At 39.2% G+C, this 25,277-nt stretch overlaps 1 protein-coding gene across 9 annotated transcripts in view; it reads left to right on the forward strand.

Annotated features, from left to right (window-relative positions):
* RPS6KC1 (ribosomal protein S6 kinase C1) overlaps positions 1-25,277 on the forward strand; it is an 87,839-nt gene that overhangs the window by 45,402 nt on the left and 17,160 nt on the right. For 7 of the 9 annotated variants that reach the window (XR_011140423.1, XM_068939813.1, XM_068939819.1 and 4 more), the window contains 5 exons: positions 536-628; positions 12,598-12,645; positions 14,248-14,380; positions 22,034-23,602; positions 23,874-23,963. Coding sequence is in view for 7 of the 9 variants with exons in the window: in XM_068939813.1 (XP_068795914.1) it covers positions 536-628; positions 12,598-12,645; positions 14,248-14,380; positions 22,034-23,602; positions 23,874-23,963 (1,933 nt within the window). In the remaining 2 variants the exon portion in view is untranslated. The remainder of the gene's footprint in view (positions 1-535; positions 629-12,597; positions 12,646-14,247; positions 14,381-22,033; positions 23,603-23,873; positions 23,964-25,277) is intronic. The other 2 variants (XR_011140424.1, XM_068939815.1) reach the window with 1 other exon arrangement.

Genomic DNA, 25,277 nt, shown 5'->3' on the forward strand with positions numbered 1-25,277 from the left:
ACGGTGTTAATTTCTAGACTGATAAGGTATTGCTGTCTTTTTCTGAGGCAGTTTTGAGAATCGTTTGTGTTGCGCACCTTGTTATTGAAAGGATTTCGTAGAGCTCACTAGAGAACAAGACAGCCCTGTTTATAATTCTCTATTTTCTGTTCTTCTAACTTAAAAAGGTTCTAATTTGTTTTTTCCTCTTCAGTGATCTCTGGATTATTTTGTATCCAGAATACGTATAAGTCTTTGATTGATTATTGGGATGGGATGAGAATTCAGCAATTGATTGCAAAGTTCCGTTAAGTATAGAAAGTGTATAAACTAATTATTTTTTCTTAAATTTTTTTTTCAGTATTATCTTGATTTTATTTACTTGCAAGTTGCTTTTTTTCTTCCACTAAGGACAAACAGAAAACTTCTCCTTTCATCTTCACTCTCTCTGATTTATGATAAATTTAGTTTCCTTCGGCCTGGCATTTGCTTCAGCAGGCAGTCTTCCTTCAAGTACCACCCTGATTGATGTGTAATCTTTGATATCTTCCATTAGCCTCCAGGATCACTAAGTTCAAGGCCCTCTTGGAACCTAAGGAGCCCCGCCGAGGAACTGAAGGCCTTCAGAGTCCTTGGGGTGATTGACAAGGTAATTCTTCAGTGTCTCTTCAAGAGTTCAGTCATAAATCGACTGCATGCTGACATTTTGTCTTTGAAGCTGTGGATCTTAAGGATATGAAACAAAAGGGGAAAATGACTCAAATGCATCTGCACTTTAAAATAACAAAAGTAGAAGAAAAAAGGCTTTTATCTAAGCAATTCATGTAAGGTCATGCAAAATATATTTGAGCTAAAGGATAAGGTACATGTTTGGTGGCATTCAATATGATGAGGCCTGTTTTTTGAAAATGAAGTCGTGGTTATAGTGCTGGGGTAAGGACGAGCTGAGGTGTTTTCACTTGAATAAACTGGTGGATATTTGAAAGGCAGAGGGGTAAAAATTCCTACTTTTGAACTATCACTTGAAATGGGGGAGGGGGAGCTATTTGTTCTCCTTGATTGAAATCTGCAGGCAAGACAGAGATCCAGCAGTAAAGGCAAGCTTATTTTTGACTCATGCAAATAATGTTTACCAAAGTCCCAGGGTAATATCCCTCTGTAAACAGTAAAGGACCATACGGATTTTTTGCAAGCCTAATTAAGAGACCAGAATTGTTGCAATGATTTGGTAATGCTGATTAGTTATCACCTTACCAAATAACTTTAAGACAATACATTATTCTGCCATGTGGCAGTGGCTTATGCACACTGTAAAGGCTCATTCCGCTTTTGCCATGCCATTCCCCTTGTGCCTTTTGACAGTTCCTCGTGTAGTCCTTGGCCTGAGCAGTCGATGGCAGGTCAGCTGACTCCCGTGTAGCTTACCTCAGAAAAACTGTAGCTGGTCTCTTAGCTCTGTATTTCTCCTTTTCTTTTTTTGTTAGGCTGAACCTCGCTGTGGGGCTGCTTTTGTTTTACTTTGCCAGCTTTTTTTTTTTTTTTTTTTTTTTTTTTGGAATTATGTGCATAAGTTGATAACTTCTCAGAAGGCTGTGCATGTTAACTATTATGGTGGTTTTCGTAGCGCACAGAGATTTCTCAGCTCTGACTTTATATTCATTGTATCTGCTTTCCTCTGTTGGAGGTATGGAACTTAGCCAGTGTTTCCTCTGTATGTTTATCAAAGAGCTAGGATTGAAAGAACGCCTATGTGCTGGATTAGTAGCCGCTAACTAGATGGCTGCAGTAGGCATGGACTTTGTGAATTGGTCTGAGATGCGAGGCTACAGAAGTGTTGCAAATGAACAAAGAAAGACCGATTCTGGTATATTCCATTTTTGTATAAAAGTAATGAGCAGCAACTGGAGAAGCTGCTTGATCAGAGTGAAGCTTTTGGAGTCCGTGGAGTTATCAGATCTCCTAGATCTCTGTAAGTACAGTTCTAGCAAGTGTCCCAGATGCTGGCAGAATGTATCTAGGGCTTTGAAGCAGAGCTGGGAAGAATCAGGATTCTGCTGATGAGAGAAAAACAAGGTCTTTGTGTTGGAGGTATGTGTATGAGGAGTGTTCAGAGAGAATAGTCCTATGCGGACAGCTGGTATGCTCATGTGTAAACAATATCCTAGGGGTCAGAGTTAATGTTTAATTATTGTATGAAAAAGGAGCAATATTCTTTCAGGTGTCTTTGTACTCTGCGTACCTGATTCCAGACTCCTTATTATGTGTTTAATCTTACTGTGAGAGTGCTCTCTTTTATCATGTGTTTTTAAGTGTTCATAATGTTGTGAGGCAAATGGAAAGCTGATCTCAGTTGCTATAAGCCACAATGGTCTGAGCATGTTTTATGTGGTTTTATAATATGTACACAAAATGCATATGCATATGAAGCAAAAGCGTGTGTGGGTATCTGTGTGCCAGAGACAATGCCTCTCCCTTTAGTTTAAAACGCTGTCTCGCTTCCTTCCTCACCATCACTGCTTTTTGCCTCCTTCTGCACTTGCATATACCCTAGGGCTCAAATCACGGAGAAATCCAAATAGACGTGTAGGTTTCTAAAGCAAGGACCCTGACTGGAGCCAAGTGCATGACGTAGTGTGTTCTTGGAAGTGGATTCTGATTTCCAGGGCTAGGGCTGAAGATGCAATGCTTTTGGGCACAAGTCTTTAACTGATGCTGTATCACACAGAATTTTGCCTGAAAATACTCTTCTCTTCTTCTAACCCCGAGGTAGCTTCTTCATTTTCATCAGAAAATAGGGATGTGGACAGGAATGAACCACTGGCGTTTTCACTGCCTTCCTGCCTAACTCTGTGCAAGATGATGGATCTCAGTAAGCTTAATTAAAAATGGTGGTGGCGGTTGGTTTGCCGACTTGTTGTCCCGCTGCTGCTGGAGGCCCAGAGAGGTGCCTGCCTCTAACAGTGCTGACTTGAGAAAAGCAACCGTTAACCCTCACTCCATGAAAGGCTGAAGGCTTCAGTGCCTTCCCTTAGAGTAATGTCAGTCTTTGTTCTTCTTTTGAAGCTACTTGAAGTAGTTTGAATGGGCTTCCTTTTCACGGATAAAATGCTTGTTGCTTCCTGAAACTCTGGCTTTTTCAAGCTGTTTTAGGCTAAGCAACATTATTGGACATTTGATTTTAGCCTGGTTTATGCAGATGTGCCATCTTTCCCTCTCTGTCTGCCTTTCCGTCTTTTTTGTCACCTGAATAATTTCTGCTGCGTTGACCCTTTTCTGATGAACTTGAGACAATTGGAGAACTTAGTATTATAAAATTCCTAAAACGTTGTGAAAATGTATAGAAGAGAGCCCATATCAATGCCTTTCCTCTCACCCTTCTGCCTCTGTTCTCATAAAAAAAAAAAAAAAAAAAAAAGCTGTAGTATAAATCCAGCTATTTTAATAGACCCGAGAGGACCTACGTTTTGCTAGAGGAAACCAGGTTTCTTAAATTCTGCTGCTGCTGTGTTTGCTCACTTCATTGTGCCAGAGGTTAACTAGATGGTGTTTGCAGGTATTTTGTGTGTTTGTTATGGGAAGAGTCTCTCTGCGAGTAGGTTTCTGAAAACAGAGGTTTAATCTAATTAAAAATGTGGCTTTTCTCCTGTGAGTGCTGTGGGCTCTAAGCCATTGCTGGTAGGCAAGTACACTTCTTGTAAACGTTATCAGAGGTACCACACTGAAAATGGGCTAATATCTAAATATTTTAGCTATTATCACCAGCCAGGAATGATCAATTGTTTGATCAGGTCATGGGCCTTAAAGTAAAAAAACTTCTTTTTGGAATAGCAAAGATTTTTGCTTTCAGAATTTGCCTAATTAAAAATCAGGGTTGCGGGTTCTACACTGAGTTTCTGCCCAAGGCAAATCTTTCCTTTGAAGCTACAACCGGCCCCTGAAGAAACCACTTTGTTACAGTGCTGCTGGATACCTTAGCAATGCTGTTTCAAACCCAGTTTCTTGTTCTTTAGAACCCTCTGTTATTTAGATTCATTCAATTTAAAGGTTCGTCTTGAAAGCAGAGTACATTAGGTAAGAACTATGCCTCTGTAACCAGTGATGGCCTTTTATGTCTTTTCTATCCCCTCCCCTGGTCCCCCATCAGGCCGCATTGTCTGTAGTGGCGCTGGTGTGACTGTGAGCAGGCTCTTCCGCAGATGTCGGCACATCGGAGCTTGTTGTTCAGTACGCTGTTTGTTAAGCTTTATTGTACGACCTGAAACAGTACAAAATAAAATAGTCTCATCAGGGCCTTGCTAAAATTGTTTCGGGCATTTCTGAGGAGGATTCTAGAAGTAAATGACTTTCTTGTGAAGAACTGGAAGCCATTTTGTTGGTCTTTATTACAAGGTTACTTTTTGTGGCTGTTGTGCTATCGTGGCAAGTCGTAACTCTGATGTTAATACGTTGTGATGAATTGGCCTGAGAACTGTGCGTAACACCCAAATCAGCATTATTAATTATTTAAAAAGTGTGATTAGTACTTGTCTACTTGATGAGCAAAAGTGCAAAAAAGCGCAAGTGTGAGGAATCTCTGTGGAGTTCACATGCATAATCTGCAGCCCTGTCACTGGATTCACACGGGTTGTGGTTAGTTTTAATGGAGTTCAATCAGAGGGTAGGAGAGATGGGCTTTTTCTAATGAAAGTATGGGCGTTGTGCGTGAACGTTTAGTATTGCTGTAGCTATGTCCTGTTAGCGTTTGTCAGAAATGTAAATATCTGGCATTTTATTTTGTGGAGAGCTTCAAGAGCATTGTGGTTGTGCAATTGAATTGAGCTTCGCTGATGTTTCCTCTCGCCTGGCTCTCGGGTCCGTGCTGCCAGGCTTTTTTAGGTCGTGGTATGGATTTGAATGAGCAGCTGTGCACATATATAAGACATGTGGAGAAAAGGTAGCTGTGAGGAAGAGCACGACTGAGTTCAGACATTCCTTGCTGTTTCGTTAAGATGATTAGAAAGAGAAAGTAGCGGAGCACGTTATTAAGAACTAAACTGACCAGCCACTTTTCCTCATCCAAACATAGTACGATGGAAAATAGCAGCAAAAATGGTTTAAGAAGCTGAAATTGAATAGTAATAGCAGCTTTTAATACAAATAACAAAACTTCTGGGAATTTCTTTTCTGCTTTGATAACCCTTTCATTTCTTAAGTGACTTCCTAAATCCTACAAAATCAAGTCAGCTACAGAGTCATCAACAGAAATGATTCCTTGGGTCACTACTTGCATTTTCATACTGCTACAGGATTATTTTTAAGCCACGGTAAGATCTGAAGTCCCAAGTGACAAAGCTTGCTTGACTTTAAAACCAGTCTGTCTTCCAGATAGGAAGAGTTCTTTTCCCTTCTCCTCCACCCTCCAACACCTGCAGCCTGTCTTCCTAAATTTTTACCATTTGTCCATTTATACCCGCTGATATATTTGAGTGTTTTGATTTTGTAACCCCTAGTCTTTCTCTAGCTAAATTTTTTTTTCTCTCACTAAAATTTCATTCGACTTCAGTGAATGTTTTGTTCCATCTGACATAAAACAGTCCTAAAACAGTAAAATAGTGCAGATTTTGCCTTTTCCTTTAGGAAATAGAAATAAAATTATTGAACCTTGCAGGGCAAGCTGAACTATATGCATATATTCTGGCTTCCAGAAATAAATTGTTTATAGAGAGAATTTCTTTTAAACTAAAATCAGATATGTTTGTCTTCCTAAATGTTACTAAGTTGCTTAGTACGTAATTGATGCCAACAATTACTCTGTACGTCATGCTGACTGGTATTTCTTATTGTAAACTGTATTCTCTACTCTAACCTACCAGATACACCTTCTAGCTTAATATTTGTCATTTCTTGGCTGATTTTTAACTTACTCTAAGAACGTAGGCTTTCCTCTCTGTTACAGACCAACTAAAAGTATTTAAAACCATGAATCTGAATATATGCTGTTTTCTTAGTACTGCGGTGTTTAAAGCTGCAGGGTTTGTCTGTTAGGTACACTATGATTGCAAGTCATAGAGTACACAAGCTGTAGGTTCCTCAGAATAATGGTTTGAAAAGAGGAATAATTGCAAACTGAAGATAATGCATATTGCACAGGTAGAAGGATAAGCAATAATCACATTTTTCATGCATATTAGCCAAATGTAATCTCTTTTTATAACGACAGAGGGAGACGAGAGAGAACCAGGATGGTGTAATCTGAAAACTGACAAGAATAAATCTGTGTTAAATAGATCTTTTAATCCTGGTAGCGTTGACAGCCAGCACAGCTGAGGAGAGCAGGGGGAACTGTACGCCTGCTTCTGCCTCATCACCAGAACTGTGGCCTGAGCGCTGGCAGTCTGCCGTGCGCAAGCCCCTGCTACGGTTGTCTTGAAGTCCCAAGTACCCGTTCTGGGATCAGGTGAGCAACTTCTCTCGTTCCTGTAACAGAGATCCGTAACAGAGGACTTTAAAACCGGTGATATGAACGCAAGGAAACAATCCTACATAACCATCTGATGCATCTCTGAGTCTGTAATAAGAGTGCATTTGATCAGGAGTTAGGGACCAACAGATGACCCACTGGTGACATTATTACATGAGGTATTTTCAGTATAGAGCAGCAATTTAATGACAAAAGGAGCTGGTTTAAAAGGAATATCGCAACTGTGGCATATCTTCAAAATCCTTCAGGTATCTGGTACTGCAGGAAGAGATTCTGTTCTACTTTATTTGATTAAGCATGAGCTGTTTTTTAACCTGTGTTAGTCAACTTAAAGCTACATTTTTGTAAGCAAACATGTTTTGATGTATTATTTTGATTAGTGTTAAACCTTGCTCAGGTAAATAAAACAGCACAGATATGTCCTGTGCCATGTCCTGAAAGTGCAGAGTCTGGAAAAGCAGCAATATTAAATAGTGGGTGGGGATAAAAACAGAAAAGAAAAGGGGACTGGGGAAAGCAAATGACTGCAGTGCGTTGGAGGATTGCATTTATATTAAATTCATCTGCCAGAGAGCAGTGCATTTAGAGCAGTTCTTAGTTCTTCCTGTAGTGTCCCCCGTGACCTTGATTGGGTGCTCTGTAGGGTGACTAATGGTTCACCATGTTCTTTTTTCCTGGTGACTTGCGTGTTGCCTGCCTCTGGGTCTGTGATTCCCCTTATGCTGACTTCTGCGGTATTCCTTCAGTCTCTTATCTCAGGGCTTTGATGCATATGTTCTGAAGGTGGCCACCGTGACTTTGGGTGGCAGCAGATGGTAAACCTTCAGGCTGCCACCGGCTATACTGGTGTTAAGTTGGAAACTTAACGTTTGATGAAGAATCAGTAGTGCATATGAAAGAGCTTTTGCTGCAGAAATATCTTTTAATTAAAAAAATTAGCATACTGAAACATTTGCTAATTTCTGTGCATTTAAAGGATCCTAAAATTAACTGTTTTCTTAAAGCTAAACTATGATTATTTACCAGTCAGGTTTTATTTTATTTTTTTCCAATTATTTGTACCTACTATATGGAATTGAATTTAATTTATTTTCCACTAAGCTATTGAATACACTGTACATCAAATCTAAGAAGCTAATTTTTAAAGTAGCTGCTGTCAGCATGAGAATTAACCTCGACTTGAAAAGAAAAGAAAAAAAAAAAGTAGGACTTTTTTTTCATCCCACACGGTTATTGCTATCCCCTACTTTGCTGAGACATTGCCATGCAGCGTTGCTATGTTCACCCGTGATTTGGGATGTGTTGAGAGCTCAGGTGCTATATAAAATATCCCTGGGATGTCTATGCTGCTGAAGACACTTATGTACATTATATTTGTGGCAACTGCTATTTGCCTGTCAGTGTTCTTGGCCGCTTTGGGATTGTCATCAACACGCACACGAAAGGGAAACAACGAGTAAGCAACAGTGTTACAAAACACCAGCATGATATGTAGACCGTGACTCTGTTTGTACGTTAGGAGGGCAAATAGGATTTTGCCTTGTCTCCTTTTGTGTCACAGTGTAGTTGGTCAGTGCCCAGGAATGTCCTGCTGTGCGTTTTTCTCCCTCCCCTCTGAGATGGGATACTGAATGTTACATTTGACAGCTCATCGTTATGAGGTATTAAATTCTGCAAGTTACACGGTAGTCGTCATCAGAGAAACAGGTTCAACCAGCTTACACAAGCCAGGAATAGGCTGGTCTAATAGAAGCAGCTCTGTGTGATCTGCTCTGCAGGAGGATACAGTTAAGCAGTAGGGAATGTTATGTGGAATTTTGTTTGGTTTGGTTGTGTCATTCTGGTGGAAGTTTGCCACTTTGCATTTTACAGAGAAATCTTACAAAAACAAATTACTGAAGAACATGCCTGCCCTCCCTTTCGCAGTGAGAGAGAAGTGCAAAGGAGTGCAAGCAGAAATGACTTGTTGGGATGGTGCTACTACACAGAACTTGGCTATGAAGTATGAGGTGAGGAGAATAAGTTGGTATTTGGGCCAATGGCAGAGTTATGTACACGCACTTCCGCAGCAGCTTGCTAACGTATCTAAGAGCAGCTCACCTGTATCTGCTGTGTATGTGTGAGACTAAGTCAAGCAAATATATTTGTGGCAGTCTCTTTCCTTGTCTTATCCCTTCCTGAAATGTAAGTTTTCTGATTAGTGATTTATTCGTTTGTGTATTTAATTGGGCGGTTCTGGTTAAGCCACCTTTTCTGTAATTTGCATACGAGATGCCTCCCGTTGAAATGACTTTTGGTTTTAGTGGATGCAGGCAATGTATCTGGTCTGCCTGGGTCAAAAGGAGTATCACGAGGAGTGTTTCTAAAGTTCCTTTTGTGACTCTCCCTAGGCTGCTTGGACCCCTTGTGAAATAAATAGTCTTGCAGAAAGGTAGGTGTTGAATCAGCAAAGAATTTCCCCTTAAATGAAATGGATCTGTAGATTATCTTCAGAGCTGCATGCCGATTTCACTATTGAGAAAGCGGGAGAAAATTGATGAAAATAGGGGAAAGGTATGACGCTTGATGGGAAGGGGGAAGAAAGAAGCTGGTTAGGAAGACTGGTTAGTCCACCTAGGTAGTTAACGTCAAAGGCACAGGACTATTATCTGTTGTTATTACTGTTACACAACTGTAGCTGCAACTTTCATTTTGATCCTGTAGTATAACAGATGAAGCTAGCCCTAAGGGGACCAGTTGTCTGCTTTATTCCGCTTAGTGGTAGTCATTCTATATGTCTTCCTATAGGGCGAAGACTCAGAAATCTGTTCTGTTACACCATATGCTAATGCAGTGCTGATAAGCAAGTGTGAAAAATGAAAGGGAGGAATACATTAATTGTATTTGTGCAATAAGGTATGCTATCAAAGGTAATTATTTCATGACAGTTTTAGTTATAGCAGTTGTTTTATCATGAAATAAAAGATGGCTTTAGGAGCCTTTTATTGGAAAGACAATTGTATCAAATTAGTACCAAATTAGATTTTTGCCTTTATAAAGGTGAGCAAACCCATGAGCAGTTTTTAAATTGGTGTCTTCTACTCTACAAATGAACAAATCCTGTTTGAGGGTTAAAGAAGCTATTATTCTGTCCTTTATGCTGACAGCTTCATTACTGATTGGCCTACTGTTAGTATTAAAAAAATGTTTGGCTCCTTATGATCTTTGTGCATGCAACTATAATATTAGTACAGACCACGGAACTGTTCATTAAGAAATGACTTTAAAATAGGTTGATGCCTGTAAATCTGGAGAGATACAGATGTTAAATGCAGCCATTCTTTTTTGTATACAGCCGTATGGCTAATAATTTCCAAGTGGCTAAAGCTCTTGTTAGCAAGAGTGCTGGTGTGTTAAGAATGGCCCTATAAATAACTTGAAGAACTCAAGTTGAAGGTGCTTCTTTTAAAGACTATTGTTAACTAAACATTATTGCCAAACAGATGGAAAGCATTCACCAGCCTGATGTTTTTGCGTCTAATTATATTATCGCCAGTCCTGTACGGCTCAGTTGAAGAGGTGTATCCAGAGGCCAATTTATAATCATTTAGCCAACACCTGTTTGGGAGATATTGACAGTCAAAGGGCACATTTAAAAAAAAATCACATATGTTCTTGTATTTATTGCCTCAATGTGAACAGTGTCTAGGTATAAACAAACTTAGGAGAGAAGAAAGAAAGAGACTGTAAACAAATCATCATTTCCTAACTACTGTCTGTCTTGTTTTGACACCTCCTGTAAGGTGACTTTTTTTTTTTTTCCCCCCAATCCTTTTGGTTTTCTTTAATTTTTTTTAACTTTACACCTTTTGGTAGCAAAACCATTTTTACTGTTATAATATATTCAGCTGGCTTCCGTTGTTTCTGGAAGCCCCATGTAAGGGGCCTGAAGTATTGTTTGGGAAGCTCAGTGGCCTAGGGACATTTGTCCTTCCTTATTGTGCCCTTTGAGATGGAAACTGTATGTCATTCCTTTGTCAATAAATCTCAGTAACAGCGATTTCTGTTGATATTTTTCCCTAGAAAATATAAAATAGCTTTTAGAATTATTTGCGGCTCTAATAAAAAGCAAATCTTAAAATATACTCAAAGGATCGTGTTCAATACTGATGTTCAGTATTTTGTTCCCTAGGCATGGGGTATGTGTAATGGGGGTTGAGCTGCTGGTGATACCCTCTTTAGGTTGCCTGAATGTCACAGATCCTTACAGACTTTCTTGGAAAGACTTTGATACTGTCACTGTTTGTAAAAAGTCTTTAAAAGTCTGTCTCTAAAGGCAGAGAGGAAGTCCTCGAGGTGGAGCAGCGTTGTCACTTTTTCTTTTTTGATCTGTGGTACTCTCTTTGTGGTAAGTAGAGAGAGAAATGATTAAAAATCAGTACAATGTTCTTCCTCGTGCTTGAGGTGCTCAGGAGCATAGTGGGCAGAGAATGAGAGCAACGGTGTAAACGTGGCTCTCTCCAAGAGCGCAGCTCATGGCTGCAGCCACTGCTTTGGGAAAGTGTGCACAGCGCCGCAGTGAGACCTCCCCGCCTGGCCGGGCCACCTGCACGTCTTCATCATGCCTTGCTATGGGCGCTGTGCCTGGTAGCTGTCCCCGCGTTCCTGTTGTGGAGAGCAGCTCAGCATGCTGAGCTGGTAGATGTCACCCATTAAGGGAGAGTGGGCATGGTTGCATCGATGCCCCACAGAGCGGAGCCATATGGGAGAGTGTAGCTGGGTCGTCCTGCTGTTCCCTGACGCACCCAATTTCGTTCTGCCACTGGCACGTCGTTCCTCTGGGATAAGTCTTTTTTTGATGCTAGCTGTCTTAGTCCTCTAGGCTGAGTCATTGCATTGTACCCGTGCAGCCAAAAGGTGGGTAACCAACCCCCGTGGCTGGCATTGGCAGCCCTTTGGGTGCATGATTTTGCAGCCCAAATATTTTGGTGTAAATATGTGTGACTATTTATACCGGGAGTGTACAGTGTCTGTTATAAATAAACAGGGGGTGCACACCCTTGTTCTTGTTGCTAGACGAGGGCTGGTCTTGCGCATGTGCTGTTTACGTGGCTGTCCTGCAGCTGGGGCCTGTCGTGTGCATCTGTGCGCTTGGAATTTGAAAGCAAGTCGGTCCTGATGCGAAGGCAGAGAGCGGCAGAGTTCCGGCTCCCTAAAGATGTAGGTTCCCAAGTGGTGTATCTATAGGTGTACACGCGCGCACACACACGCACACACACGGTTTGTCTTGTTTCCACCACCTAAATCAACAGAGCTTGCTAAGAGGCAAAAGATTTATTAGTACTCCTGTCATCACTGTGCTGCGCTTAAAGTAAGCGCTTTCAGTAGAGGTAATGCACTCTCTCACAGAGATGATCTCTTCAACTGCAGGTGTTGCCCTTTCTGCAGTGTTTTTTTTTTTCTTTACCTTAAATAGTTTACAGCTGGACTTCCTTGCAGCCATTTCTGTTGTGGCTTATGGATGCTGCAAAACAAAAAGGGCAGCTGGCGAATGAGACAGCAGTGACTGTACAGTTGGTAAAACATATTTTCATAACCAGGGTGTGTGTGGGGCTAGTTTTCAGATTATCTTCCTGGAAAGGAGCTATTATGGCCACTCCGAAAAAACATAAAAACCACCTGTAACCCACTGGTAGGCAATGAATTTGATGCATAGGAAGCCTGATGGGGAAAAATATGTACTGGAATGTGTACAGTGAGTTCAAAAACAAATAGAATTACAGTGAAGTGGTACAGGAGGATAACGCTGTGTTGAAGGTTACTTTTCATGCTTCTTTGTGCTGTTACCATCACGTTTCTATAATTTGGGTTCTACTGAATTAGAGCTGCAATTATAAAGTTTTTTTTTTTTTTTAAATTCAATTAGGTTTCATTTTTCTAGTTAGCTGGGAATTAGATGACATTCTGATACTAGAGAAGTACGCCTATAGGGATCTATAACCTCAGCCATATTTCTTTCCTAAAAAAAGTGGTTAACAAATGTATTACTAATATGCTACAGAGCTTTAATTTTTTGAATCATGACTTATATCACTTTCTTTGTAAGAATATTCAGCATTAGATCATGCTTTGTTAACGTATGTGAATCTTAAATATTTTGCTAAATGTGTTTTGCTTAGGTTTTGCTTGTAATGGACACGAGGACACAACAGACTTTTATACTGAAGGTGAGTAAAATCTTTTATTACATCTCTAAACAGTTTGGCCTGCTAATTTGCACCATCCAAAGAACACCTTACATCTAACGCATAGAGTTATCTCTTTGTAGTGTGTTGCTGCGTTAATACATATACCCCTCTTAAATGCGCTGGAATTCTTTTTTTTTCTTCTTTTCTTTTATTTTTCTTTTTTATTGTATTGCTTTCCATTCTTTTCTCTGTGTAACTTCCCTATTCTGCTTATATGCAGGTTGAATTGCTTGAGCTGACACAAGTTATTGAGGCCAATACCTTAGCAGGCTCTAGTGAAGAAGCAGTTATGATGTGTTTCTTAAAAGATTTGGGTGGCTTAGGGCGTACACTGGTTGCTAAGTAAGAAAGTTAAGCTGAAAATTCCTCTTTAGCCCAAGTGATTCCACAACTCTTCACTATGCAATTTGGGCTTCCCTTAGCTACTGGCCAAAGTGGATTCTGGGTGAAATGGACCAGCAGTCTTATCCAAAATGGCTTTTCAATGTTTTTACATTAATAGGCTGTCAAATCTGAGGTTAATGTTACTAGCTTTTGCATTAACAAATGGTTAATTCTCGGGACTAAAATTTTTCAGATTACCCTTTTCTATTTCAAAAAGTGCTAGACCAAGATCCCAACATTCTCGGTACTGGGAATTAGGTTAGTCTGAGTCTTGTTGCGGCCATTAGTTCAGGCTCACATTGACAAGAAATACTCTGCTGATGGGAGGAAGGGCTTAAAAGCTATATCCCAAACAAGGAGCTATAATTGGTGGTTAACGTTTTGTAACTTTGCTTTACGTCTGACTGAAAACTCTGCTTTAACTTTGTGCATCTGGCCTTTGGAATCGTTTGCCTTACGCAGAGTACAGAAAAACTGTTTGTTCCTCAGAAGGAATTATTTGTGACTATTGTATGTTAGAACCTCACTTTATCTACTGGCAGATAGGGTAACATTGAATTTCCCATTTAACTGCTTATGTTTATCAATAATGTAATAGGTCACACTATTGACATACATTTTTTTCCTCTTTCTCTCTCCCCTTCCTTGCTCCCTCCCACATCAATTTTTTCACTCCTGGCAACTTCCTCTCTGTGCTACCTCCTAAAAATCATTACCTCTCAAGGAGACTAATTCGTTCCCTTCCTTTTTGTTGTGGTTGTTGTTGTTTTTACTAAAATACATTGAAAATCTAAGGATTACCTGTAAAGCTAAAGTGTTCTTTTGTCTTCAGAACTTGGATTGAATTTTAACAGTGTCTTTTGGTCACACAAAAAAATAAAATCTTTAAAAAAAAAAAAAAAGGTCACAGGGAAATAACTGAGTGTCATCCTGATGACTTAGTTTGAGAGAGATTCTAATAAAAACATTGACCCATGTAATTGATTTTAATGGCAGCTTTGTGCCATCTTCTGTTCTCTGGAAATGTGCCAGATGCCATCAGCGCAGCCTCGGGGGACCGAGGGGCATAGAGCAGCAGATGAGTGGTTTCTCTGAAGCCCAGAGTAACTCGGATAGATTAGTTTGGTTGATAAACACAGAGCACAGCAGGCTCCAAAGGCAACTGAGGGTACAACTGACCTTTTTGTTCTCTGTCAGGGTCTAAGGAAAAGTAGTGAGTACAGCAGGAGCAGAACGACCATCATTCCCCGCTGTGTGCCCAACATGGTGTGTCTGCACAAGTACATCATCTCCGAGGAGTCTGTCTTTCTTGTGTTACAGCATGCAGAAGGTTTGTCTCTGGTTTTAGTATATTGCTGGAAAAAGTCAAAGGTTTAGGTTTTAATCAATGGTATATTTCAGTGTCAAACTAATCTCTTACACATCTAATTAAAATATTTTTAGTGTGCCTAAGAGTAAAGATGTCATGTAAGACACCCTGCACCCTCCACTCCCCTTTTTCTCTCATTCTGTAGTGGATCTGATTCCTGTTTCAAATGGCCTCAAATCCTGATGGGTTATTTGAATTATAGCAATATTGAAAGCTTCCAGCTATTTATTTTCTACAGGAGAGTGAGTGGTTTGGCTACGACAAAACTCTGCAGTGTTTATGGTCATCTCTGGGAGATAAAGTCTTTGGCTACTTTTGTGTACTTTGGCAAGTAAGCCTTTTTAACACCTTATAGTTAAAGTGACAAGTATCCCCACAAGAATTTAATAACCCTCTGCTAAAAACCATGAACATTTGCCTATTACTTAATATTACATAGTTATTCTGATCTGGATTTTTAAGAAAATAGCTAGTGGCATCATATAGGAGTTCAAAGCAGAACCACAGAGTTGTGCCTTCAAACTATTTATGAAATTCCTGTTAAATGTACAGGGAACAGGTGGCAAAAAATAATTACATTTTGATTTTTTTCATCTAACACCTGGATTTAAATATTCCCTAAATGTAATTACCCCTTTTTGTTTAGAATGAGGACAGAATATAAATTTTGGGTTTGCTAATAGATCTCTTTTTAGGAAATGCTAATAATTCAGCCAGAATGGATGATTGGAAAGCACTGAACTAATTTATAGAGGAGATAATTTTATTACATTGACTATTATTTCTTTTGTTTCTCGTAACTTAGATTTTGGCTTTTTCAGAACAACTTATGTTTTGTGAGTGACACACTTCACAACGTGAATGGCTGTTTCTGCTATATGTGAGTTAATTTTGCCATGAGCAGAGATGCATGAAGAAAGGCCTCACATTACAGTAACGACTAATGGTGATCTTGAGGGCTTACAGGGCTGCTCTGTACATTAGTACTTTTCTTCAAGTATGCGTAATTTAGCCAAATAACTTAGTAACTATCATCTGAACTCTAATCTCCACATAAGCTGGTGCATTTTGTTTGGAGAAATAATACTAAAAAAAAAAGAACTTGTCAAATACTAATTGACTTTAATCCTCAATATTTGAGCTTTAGAGACAGAATAAAATAATAACCAGAAAAAATGTTCCTAATATTAGTTCAATTTCTAAAGACCTTGCAGTTTTGCTCTGCTCTTCAGGAAGGATGTCCTTTCTCAGGACAGATGGAAAACATGATGAAGTAGTAATGGAATTTGAGGGAGTAGTGGTCAGATGGAGAGAACAAAAATTTTAAGAAAGGCATTATGTCGTTACAAACCTGATTTAGCAGGCCGTTAGTAAATTGAATATCCTTTTCCCCTGGAACTCAAAGCATTTGTTATAGCAGGTGTTGGCCTGAATGTTTTGCTCTTACCAAGCACGTTTCACTGGATTTGTAACCATGTCAAAGATGAGTAGGGGAGAATAGCTTATTCTTACGGAAGAAAAATGATGATGTGCTGTAAGGTTTGTTTACTTATTGTTAGGGAATTAAAAAAGTGAATTTCCTTATGAACAGTCACCTGCTTTCAAGAGCTTATTGACTGTACTCAGAACAGGCAAAGGAAGAGAAAAAGAAGTGATAAATTCTGTTTTAAAGAGGGAGAGCTGAAGTACAAAGTGATGAGTCAATCCCCCTGAGGATGCATACAAGAAGCATATGGCAGATGTAGGACCTGATCCTTAGACCCTAACCAGGGCAATAATTTGGTGCTGCTTCTAGAACTCCATGGCTTGTGTGCCTCACCCTCTCCTGGGAGACTGGAACTGAAAAGTGATTCAGGAGACGCGCTCAAGTTGTTGTTTTTAGCTCTACAGAGAACACAAGAGTAGGGGTAAACTTATGCTGTCCTAGATGCAGGAACTGGTCTCGCTCATCCTGCTGATCAAATCAGCGTTTTGGTGGTAGAACACATCCTTTAAGTTACAAACATAAATAATATCAGGAGCCCCTATAGATAAAGCAGTCTTAAAATGATATATGCCTCCAACTAAGTATAAACAGAGGAAGTGGTTTAACTTCATATTGGGAAAGGATAAAAACTTCTAGGACAATGCTGTTCAGGTGGTAGTCTCTGAACTTTTTCTTTCAGTAAGTTGTGATGCTGTTATACGCCCAGAAATCATGAGTGAGGTCTTTGATCCTCTCATAGGCTTTTCTCCTGGCCACAGTTGGAGGCTTCAGGGATGTCTTAGAAGCAAGGAAGTCCATAATGTTATCCTGTAGCTTCGTCAGAAAGCACTTGGCAAGTCCTAGTGTGGTAGAGAGCCAATCTGATGTTAATAAGGCCTCACTTCTTCTTGGCACTTATAACTCCAGAAATTTTAGAAACAGATGCTTCAAAAATAGGCTGGGGGGCTTCCATGGGACATCAAAATTTAAGTGGCTGTTAGAAATTGTCAGGCTGTTAGAAATTGTCAAACCTCTTTAAGCATAAGCAAGCTAGAGTTCCTATCAATCTGGAGAGCACTCAAAAAACTTCATACTGAAGAGGCTTGCTGCGCACGGGAACTGATAGCAATGCTGAAGCATTCCGGCTTGCAGAGCTGAGAATTTGTAAATAGGAAAGGCGATAGTATTAGCTGTAACGATTTGATGGAGGTCAGAAAGTGTAGGAAAGGTGATCTGGTCCTTGGCAAGAGACTTTTCAGGAGGCTGCTTTGAAATAACAGTATTTGCTTGAAGTGCCTTGGAAAGTGGGAAGTTTGCCTAAACTAGCAAACTTTGTAGCAGAGATTCACCAGCAGCAGTGGAAGCAGTTGTATGGAAGACTCTGGTGTTTGTAACTACTGTCATGTTAGAGATTAGGCCGGAGATAGCTCCCAATTCCTGTGTATGCTGCAACCCCACTGCTGCTGCCATTGGTATGCTGTAAAGCATTATTATTGTATCATGGTAGCGCCTGCATGTCTGGTTCCCTCTTAGCGTAGCAACTGTACAAGCATAATTGCATGCTGTCATTGTTTATTAACACAATGTAAGTTTGCTAGCAGTCATGTCTTTACTGAAAAAGAGGGCAGTGATTCTAAGAAAACTATAAGGGTGGAGTTTTTTTTCAATAAGGAAGAGTATTATTTCACATGAGGCACATGACTTACCGTTGGCAAGCCTGGCTCTAAACAAATTCTTATACAGTAATGCAGAAAGTTTGGCGAAATTGTGGCGAATAATTCAAACGGATGTTTTTCAGTGCTCCTGTTTTTAATTCCCTATCTGATCACGGCTATTTGGAAGCCCAGAATGTTGGGTCTGACTTTGTTTGGGCTATCCTAAATACAGTGATTACCACATTCTTAGCTGTGTTCCAGTTCTGCAGGAATCGAGTATATTGTTCTTCAGAACAAACTCATGGGCCAAGCTAGCAACAGCCAAATGATTTATTTTGGAATCTATCCACTTAGCTAGTCTTTCAGGATGTGAAGTTGAAATGGTAAGTGTCTGAGTACTGGATGAGGAAAAATCCAACAGGTCATGAATTCTTCTTGTCAGCTAGAACAAAAACGTGGTAAGAGACGAAATTTGCTGATCTGTTAGGTTTTCTTTTATCCTAGTGATACGTCCTGCCTAGTCTTTGTATCTTCTTCTCTTTGATGTTCCTGCTTCAAGGTACTATTAATAAACAAAAACTACAGAAATGTTAGTTCTACAGTTTTTATATATTCTTTCAAACAAGATTCCTAGCCAGCTTCATCACTCAGTCACTTTGTGTTGAAATTTCTTCTTGATTATTGGGCACTAACTGTTTAGATTCTGTCTCTGAAGCACAGATGAAACCTCCAGACTGTTGGAAATATGGTGAAATAAGGGGCTTTTAATAGTTCTACATTGAATAACTGCAACAAAAAATGTAGCACTTTGTGATTTTGGTGTCCTAATAAACGCAGAAAGAATAAGCTAGGCTGGTTGTAGAGTCAGTTTGTGGTAAAAGAAAAATTCATGGTGATTTGTTATGTTAATAGTGTACTTCTGGAATTGTATTAAATACTAATAAACTTTAGCTAAAAACGATAGCTTTTATAGTTATGTAGTATGTTAGACAATATTTGACAATGACTGAAGCGTACTTGTTTGGATTGATTTTTGTAATTTTAGTTTTTATAGATTCCTGATTCTGTATTAGCATGGCTTGCTAATGGGTTTTCTTGATCTTACACAACACATGGAGAGAGGGGGAAAGATTATTAGTATGTCATTCATAAAGGCATAATTATATACCCAGATACAAATATCACTCTTGTTTGACCCTGGACCGGACATTTTCAAAAAGGAATAAAATTGTTGTTTTTCACTATAGAACACAATTATTGAGTAGCATTTATTTATGTATTTCCACTTGACCAGGAGGCCAGTCTTGAAATATTTATATGTAAACATATTTGGACATAATCAAATTTTTTTTGTGTTTAGTTGCATTTAACTCCAAATTGGAGTTGCAGTAAGTAGTCATTTTCACTGTGATCTCTTAGTTCAAGGGATTATTAATGAGTAACTTCTTTCTTAAAAGGTAAGATAATAACACGTTTACTGATGGAAAACCTGTCATTGTTGCAGTTCTGTCTGTTTTTACAGGTGGACAGTGTTGAATTCCTGAATCCCTGAAATTCTCAGGGTAAAACCATCCTTTTTGTCTTTTGTCAAATTTAGGAGATTAGGTTTGCTGAAAGCATTTAAAATCAAAGATTTTCTTGAAAGTTGTACCCTGAACTACTTGACTCTTTCATTGATGTTTCTATGGGGTTTGAAGAGATGATATCAACGTTTGCCTTTCTCTCTTAGTCTTTCCTGGGTCTCTTCCCAGGAAGAGTCGAAGTTGTGCTACGACTTCTAGCGGAGGCTAAAGTCCTAAGGAAGCTGCGTTAAATCTTGCATGATGCAAAGTGAGGCAAGTAGAAGACAAGGGTTGTCCCAAGAGCATCTTGGCCTGTTCATATTTGAAAGGGGAGAAGAATTCCTGCACTCCTTACACAGTCCAACCACTTTCTACCTTAACATAGGAGGACAAAAACATTTACATCAGGGAGAGCCCTTCAGAGAACCCCTGAGACTTTTGTTCTCATAAGAACAAATTTATGAAGCGGTACCGGGAGAATAAATACAAGTGATGTGAAGATGGAAATATTTTGCATTTGCTTGTGCTAATTAATACAATGCAGGTGAGACGAGAAGATTTTACGTGTTATAGTGAACGAAGCAGGAGGGTGGTTGTCAAGTGAGATTTTATTGTTTGGTATGCACAGACCCTGAATAATTCCATGCTTAGTTAATAAACTGGGATAAGTTATTTTGCAAGCACTGTTCGCTTGAAATAATTTAATGGAAATTTTAAATAAAATTAATTGTTGTAAAAGGATCATTCTATCAGAATCTTGGGATAAAATTAAATTTTTGATTTGCTTCTTTTGTCATGGAGGAAAGTGTGGAAAAGATGAGGAAGTCTCTCTTACACATATATTAAAAAAAAAAAAAAAAGTCTGTTCTCCCTCTCTTTCTCGCCGCCTTCTTTCTGTTGCCTTCTTTCCCCACCATTCCATAGCAACGTAAATTTAGAAAAAGAATTGATTACTGTGCAATGAACATTTTGCTTTTGTTTCAACCAAATTGATTTAAAAACTGTAATTCTGCAGTTCTGTGAAATACGCAGAGTTTAGAATGAACAGCAGTGCCCTACTTCTGCTTTTTTTTCCTGTTGAGCAGCTGTGTAACATGACTTTTTAAAGGCAAGTGGCTTCATCCTAAGCATCTTCATGGATCCACTGCCCCTCACAGAGGCAAGTTACTGCTTGTCACGCACTTCTGGCAGGGCCAGGGCTCTTGGTTCTGCAGGACGGGCAGGAGCCGAGGGCTGCTGCCTTGCAAGGAGTGACTGGTGAGCCATGTCTGGCTAGTGTGAAATGGCACGTTTGTAGGTATTTTGAATACATCTTCAGGTAGGTATATAAAGTTTGTATGTGTTTAATATAGCAGCTTTTGTTCTCTTCTCTACTAGCGTTGCTTCCGTTTGCGCCTGTCCATCTACCTGTCATCCTTTCACACCTTCTAGAAGGTGGCAAGGGTCGTTCTGACCTCCTATGTCCGTTTGTAGCTTACAGGCAGAAACCATGTGGATTAGTAGATCCAGATCGCTGTCTTCACCATTGAGCTCAAGCTGTTAGAATTCCCTCTTAATATTTTTGAAATACTTATTTTCACCACAGCCAGTGAGAATTATTTTTTCCCTTCAAAAACAAGTCTTGTCTTAGCCAGAGGGATAGAAAGGAAGATAACGCCGCATTATATTATTCAGATTTGTTTTTTAAAGTATCAAGGTTTTTCTGGCTTTGATAAGTTATTTTTGAAATACCTTGAAAATATAAAACCTGTTTCTAGGCAATAAAAAATACTTTCTTCTTTTGCTTTTTTATTTTTTAAAGGAATTTTGCCTGATATGCGGAGTGTTTAAAAACAACTATTAAGGACTATGTTTTGGAGAAACATAATATAAAACTGTATTTTACCCAAATAAGTAAAGAACTTTGCGGATGCCCAGTGGGCTGGATACGTCTATGAAGTATATCTTCTGTGAAGATGTTATTAGAACTCCTGTGCTTTCCAGAATTTCTGTAAAACCTTTTACATTGAAATATCTTGACTTTGCATTTTTCCTGAAGTTATTGAAGATAGCTTTCTAGCTTCTTGAAGCCAAATTCTTTGGCTAGCAAAGCACGAGAGATCCAGTAACTTCGTGATTTGTTCCGTGCGACTTATGTTTTGTAATCTGTAATATTTTTTTATAAAAAGCATGCTATAAACGTGCAATATTTGAAAGCATAAAGAGTCCCATTTTGCATTTTTGAAACTTAACAGTTACTTTTGGAGTACTTTTCTTACAGTCTTTGATGAGAAGGAACTGGTTTGCTGATGTAAGTTAGAGTGTTGATAAAACATTGTGTGATGAAACCAACCTTAGGAGATTCAAGGGAGAAATGCATCCGTATTTAACAGACAAATACAGTTCTTTAAGGAGAGGAAAAAAAAAAAACCCTTAAAATATCTTACTAATATGAAGTAATTCTGTTCACCTTCCCTTACAGAACTTGAAAATTAATCCTTTTTAGTCTCTTTCCCCTAATGTCAGTCATGAGCTTGGAGGTGTGATACAGAAGTATTCAGTACAGGTAGAACTGGTGATGGGCACTAAATCATTTGATCTTCCCTGGTTCGTTCTTTCTTTTGAGATTGTAGATAGAGAGTAGTCACCACCATGCAACTTGAGACAGACTCTGAAATGAGACTTTATTGAAGTAAAAAAAAAAAAAAAAAAAAAAAAAGCTGAATCTCAGATACAGCTATTTAAATAAAAGCAAGTTGGAGTCTCTGTAATTATCTCCTACTGAGACAGCAGATCCAACTTGCTCCATGAGCATAGAGAGAGAGCGTGTTCTGACAATTAGGGTATTTTCCTGTGTCATAATGAATCTGCTTTTGTTTTGAGTTAAATTAAGAAATTTTCTTTTAATTTTTAATTTTAATTTTTAATTAAGAGGTTTTCCCTTCTCTTGCAGGAGGAAGACTGTGGTCTTATATCAGTAAGTTCTTAAACAGAAATCCTGAAGGGAGCTTTGAAATTCCTGAACTCAAAACATCCGATTCAACTAAAATTCACCTGGAGCAGTCAACACCTAGTCCTAAAGAAATCAGTAGCAGCACTGATTCCAGAGAAAGCTACGGGGAGAGGATGCTGAAGGTGGTCCCGCTGAAGAGCAGCCTAACGCCGAGCTCTCAGGATGACAGCAGCAACCAGGAAGATGGCCAAGAGAGTTCCAAGTGGATGGACTCGGGGTCCAGCTCAGAGGAAGAGTGCACTACTAGTTATTTAACATTATGCAATGAATATGGGCAAGAAAAGATTGATTCTGGCTCTCTAAATGAGGAACCTGTTGTCAAATTGGAGAGCGAAGGTCTAAATGCCAAGGAGAGAAGTTGCTTGCAAACACGTACTGTTGTTGGCAGTGATAGCTTCAGCTCTCAGATTGCATCTCAGGAACTAAAGCTTTTCATTGGCGATGCTGAATCGGAAATAGCTAGTCCTACTAGGATATTGGACTCATTAAATAAATCAAAGAACAGCCCCATGGAACTCTTCAGAATAGACAGTAAAGATAGCACCAGTGAGCTTCTGGGGCTTGATTTTGGAGAAAAATTATATAACCTAAAATCAGAACCTTTGAAGCCGTTATTTTGTGCCCCAGATCATGACAGAAGCTTCGATGCCCTGGAAAACAAAATGAGTGTGAGAGCTCATGACACCATAAGCAGAGGTTCAAACGACTCTGTGCCAGTGATCTCCTTTAAGGATGCTGCTTTTGATGATATAAATAGTGTTGATGAAGGAAGGCCTGATCTCCTAATAAACTTACCTGGTATGTCTGATGAAACAGAGGAGGCAGCAGTGTCAAGGCCAACAAAATTTACAAAAACAGATATGAGCATTTTGGAAGTAAAATTATTAGAAACGCCTGATGTCTTACAATTAAATAATTCTGTGGAACAATGCAAAGCGTATGATCAAGAGCCAAATCACGTGGCACCAGATCCTTCCCATGAAGAAGCAAATGGACAAAGTGGTGTCACTCAGGGAGCTCTTGGGAGCCTCTTTACAGCTGAACAGGAGGTAGGTAGTGCAGAAGATGGGGCTCTCTTTCAAGGGCTCGGAGCCTGCTCCTTAAATGTGACAAGCAAAGAAGAAAGTTTATTTGTTTCCAGCCTGCTCTCAGGTGCTAAAGATGTTAGTTTAGATGGAGACATGATAAGAGATGAAGCTGTGTTGCTGTTTTCTGATCAAACTGAAGACTTTGGGAAAGAGGAAACAAACCTGGCTTTGTTACCAGCAGCTGAGAGTGAAAAGACAGCACCAAAGAGTGAAGACGAAATAGCAGTAACAGGGGAGAAGGAAATACATCATATTTTTCAGGACCTCGACGAAAGATTAGCGATAACCTCCAGGTTTTATATCCCAGAGGATTGCATTCAAAGATGGGCAGCTGAAATGGTTGTAGCCCTTGATGCTTTACATAGAGAAGGAATTGTGTGCCGCGATTTGAACCCAAACAACATCTTATTGAATGATAGAGGTCAGGAACTTTTGCAAATGCATTTCTTTTTATTCGCTGTTGCTTCCAATTAACTGAGTAGGCGTTTTATCTTGTAATTAGTATCTTCATTTCCTGTCTAGAGCTTCATTATCAGTGCAGCAAATTCACCCCCAGTAATAGCTTCTAGTACTTAATGATGCCATTATTCTTAATGATACTGTTTTTAGCTACAAAAGGAGTAATTACAGTTCACTTCTGCAGAAAATGGAAGGGAAAAATGTTTTGATTTCTCCTGTCGTTTTGTTTTTAGGACACATTCAGCTAACGTATTTTAGCAGGTGGAGGGAGGTTGAAGATTCCTGTGACAACGATGCCATAGAGAGAATGTACTGTGCCCCAGGTTAGAGCAATCACCTACAATGTTTCACTTGGAAAGTTGAGCAGCTTTCGTTTTCTCACGGAGCCTCTACCATGTGGAGCTCAAGTTTATGCAATATATGATAGGCTTTACTTTTTTATTTTTTTTTTCCTAAATGTCTTAAAAACTAAGAGGATTGATATCTGGTCTGTTGCTGAACTGTGGTTTTGTTTGCTAGAGCACTCGTATAAAGTGTAATTGCATTGAATGTCTTGTTTAAGCAACTTTAAGGAACGTTTTGTTTTCTTTCAGATGTTTGCTATGTGTGTGTGTCCTGATAACTGAAAGGAACAAATAAAGGAAAGGCCAGATTGAAATGATGAGAAAGAGCTTTATAAAATACAGAAATATGTACGTGCAAAGAACATGAGGAGGAAACGCAGAAGTTGGAGATATACAGTCTTAATAGGCTCAGAGATGCCTGTGACATTTTTGAGGAGCTACAATGGGCTTTGAAATAGTTTATAGAGCTCTTTTCTTAGAACTGCTTTCATCAGTCGTGAGGGTGATAAAATCAGTATCTTGGATTTTTATAGCAAGGATGGCACTTGAAACTAAGCCCTCCGTCTCTTCCTTCTCCCAATTTATTTTCTGCTATTATAATGGTCAGATGGTAGTGATGGACAAAAATCAGATAGCTAAACCATTTTACTTATAACTTGATATTTTAAAAATTTCATAGCTAGCCTAAAAAACCCTACTTTTGGAGTTGAAATGAGTACTGGGAGGCTATTCAGATATTTCAGTTCATCTCTTTTATTCTGAAATTTCAAATGCCTACCTACTTTTTCTACTGAGTGCATGGTCTGATTAGGCTTTGCAACTTGGCATGAAGATAGTACTCAAGCTCAAGTCTGCAACTGTGTTCGCTACAGATTAGCTGGAGAATAGTTATAAGCAATGGAAGAGAAAAGTTCTGAGCTTAGTTTAGCATTAAGTATATGTTCTGTGACTTGGTCACATTATAACTGAAATATGGTAGGGAATACTTACTGTGAATAAAAGTTGTAGGAAGTCAGCAAAAAATGGAATTGCAGCCTCTCAAGATTAATAGTAAAATACAATCTTTACAGAGCAGAAAGCAAAAGTTTTTTTTTTTTTTTTTAACCAATCAAAGGAAAAACCACACCTTCTTTCCATCCTCCCCCAACTTGAATTCAAGGACAAAAAAACTGGGGAATCCCAGCGTTTCAGAACCTTAGCAATTCTTGTGACTTGCTGAAGGGAAATGCTCCTGTTGCTAAGGTGCACTCCGTCATGTTAGAGGCATTTTGTTGCCTCCCTAACCCAGCCTTG

This window comes from Struthio camelus, chromosome 3 (assembly GCF_040807025.1).
Source record: "Struthio camelus isolate bStrCam1 chromosome 3, bStrCam1.hap1, whole genome shotgun sequence".
Classification (NCBI taxonomy): domain Eukaryota; kingdom Metazoa; phylum Chordata; class Aves; order Struthioniformes; family Struthionidae; genus Struthio; species Struthio camelus.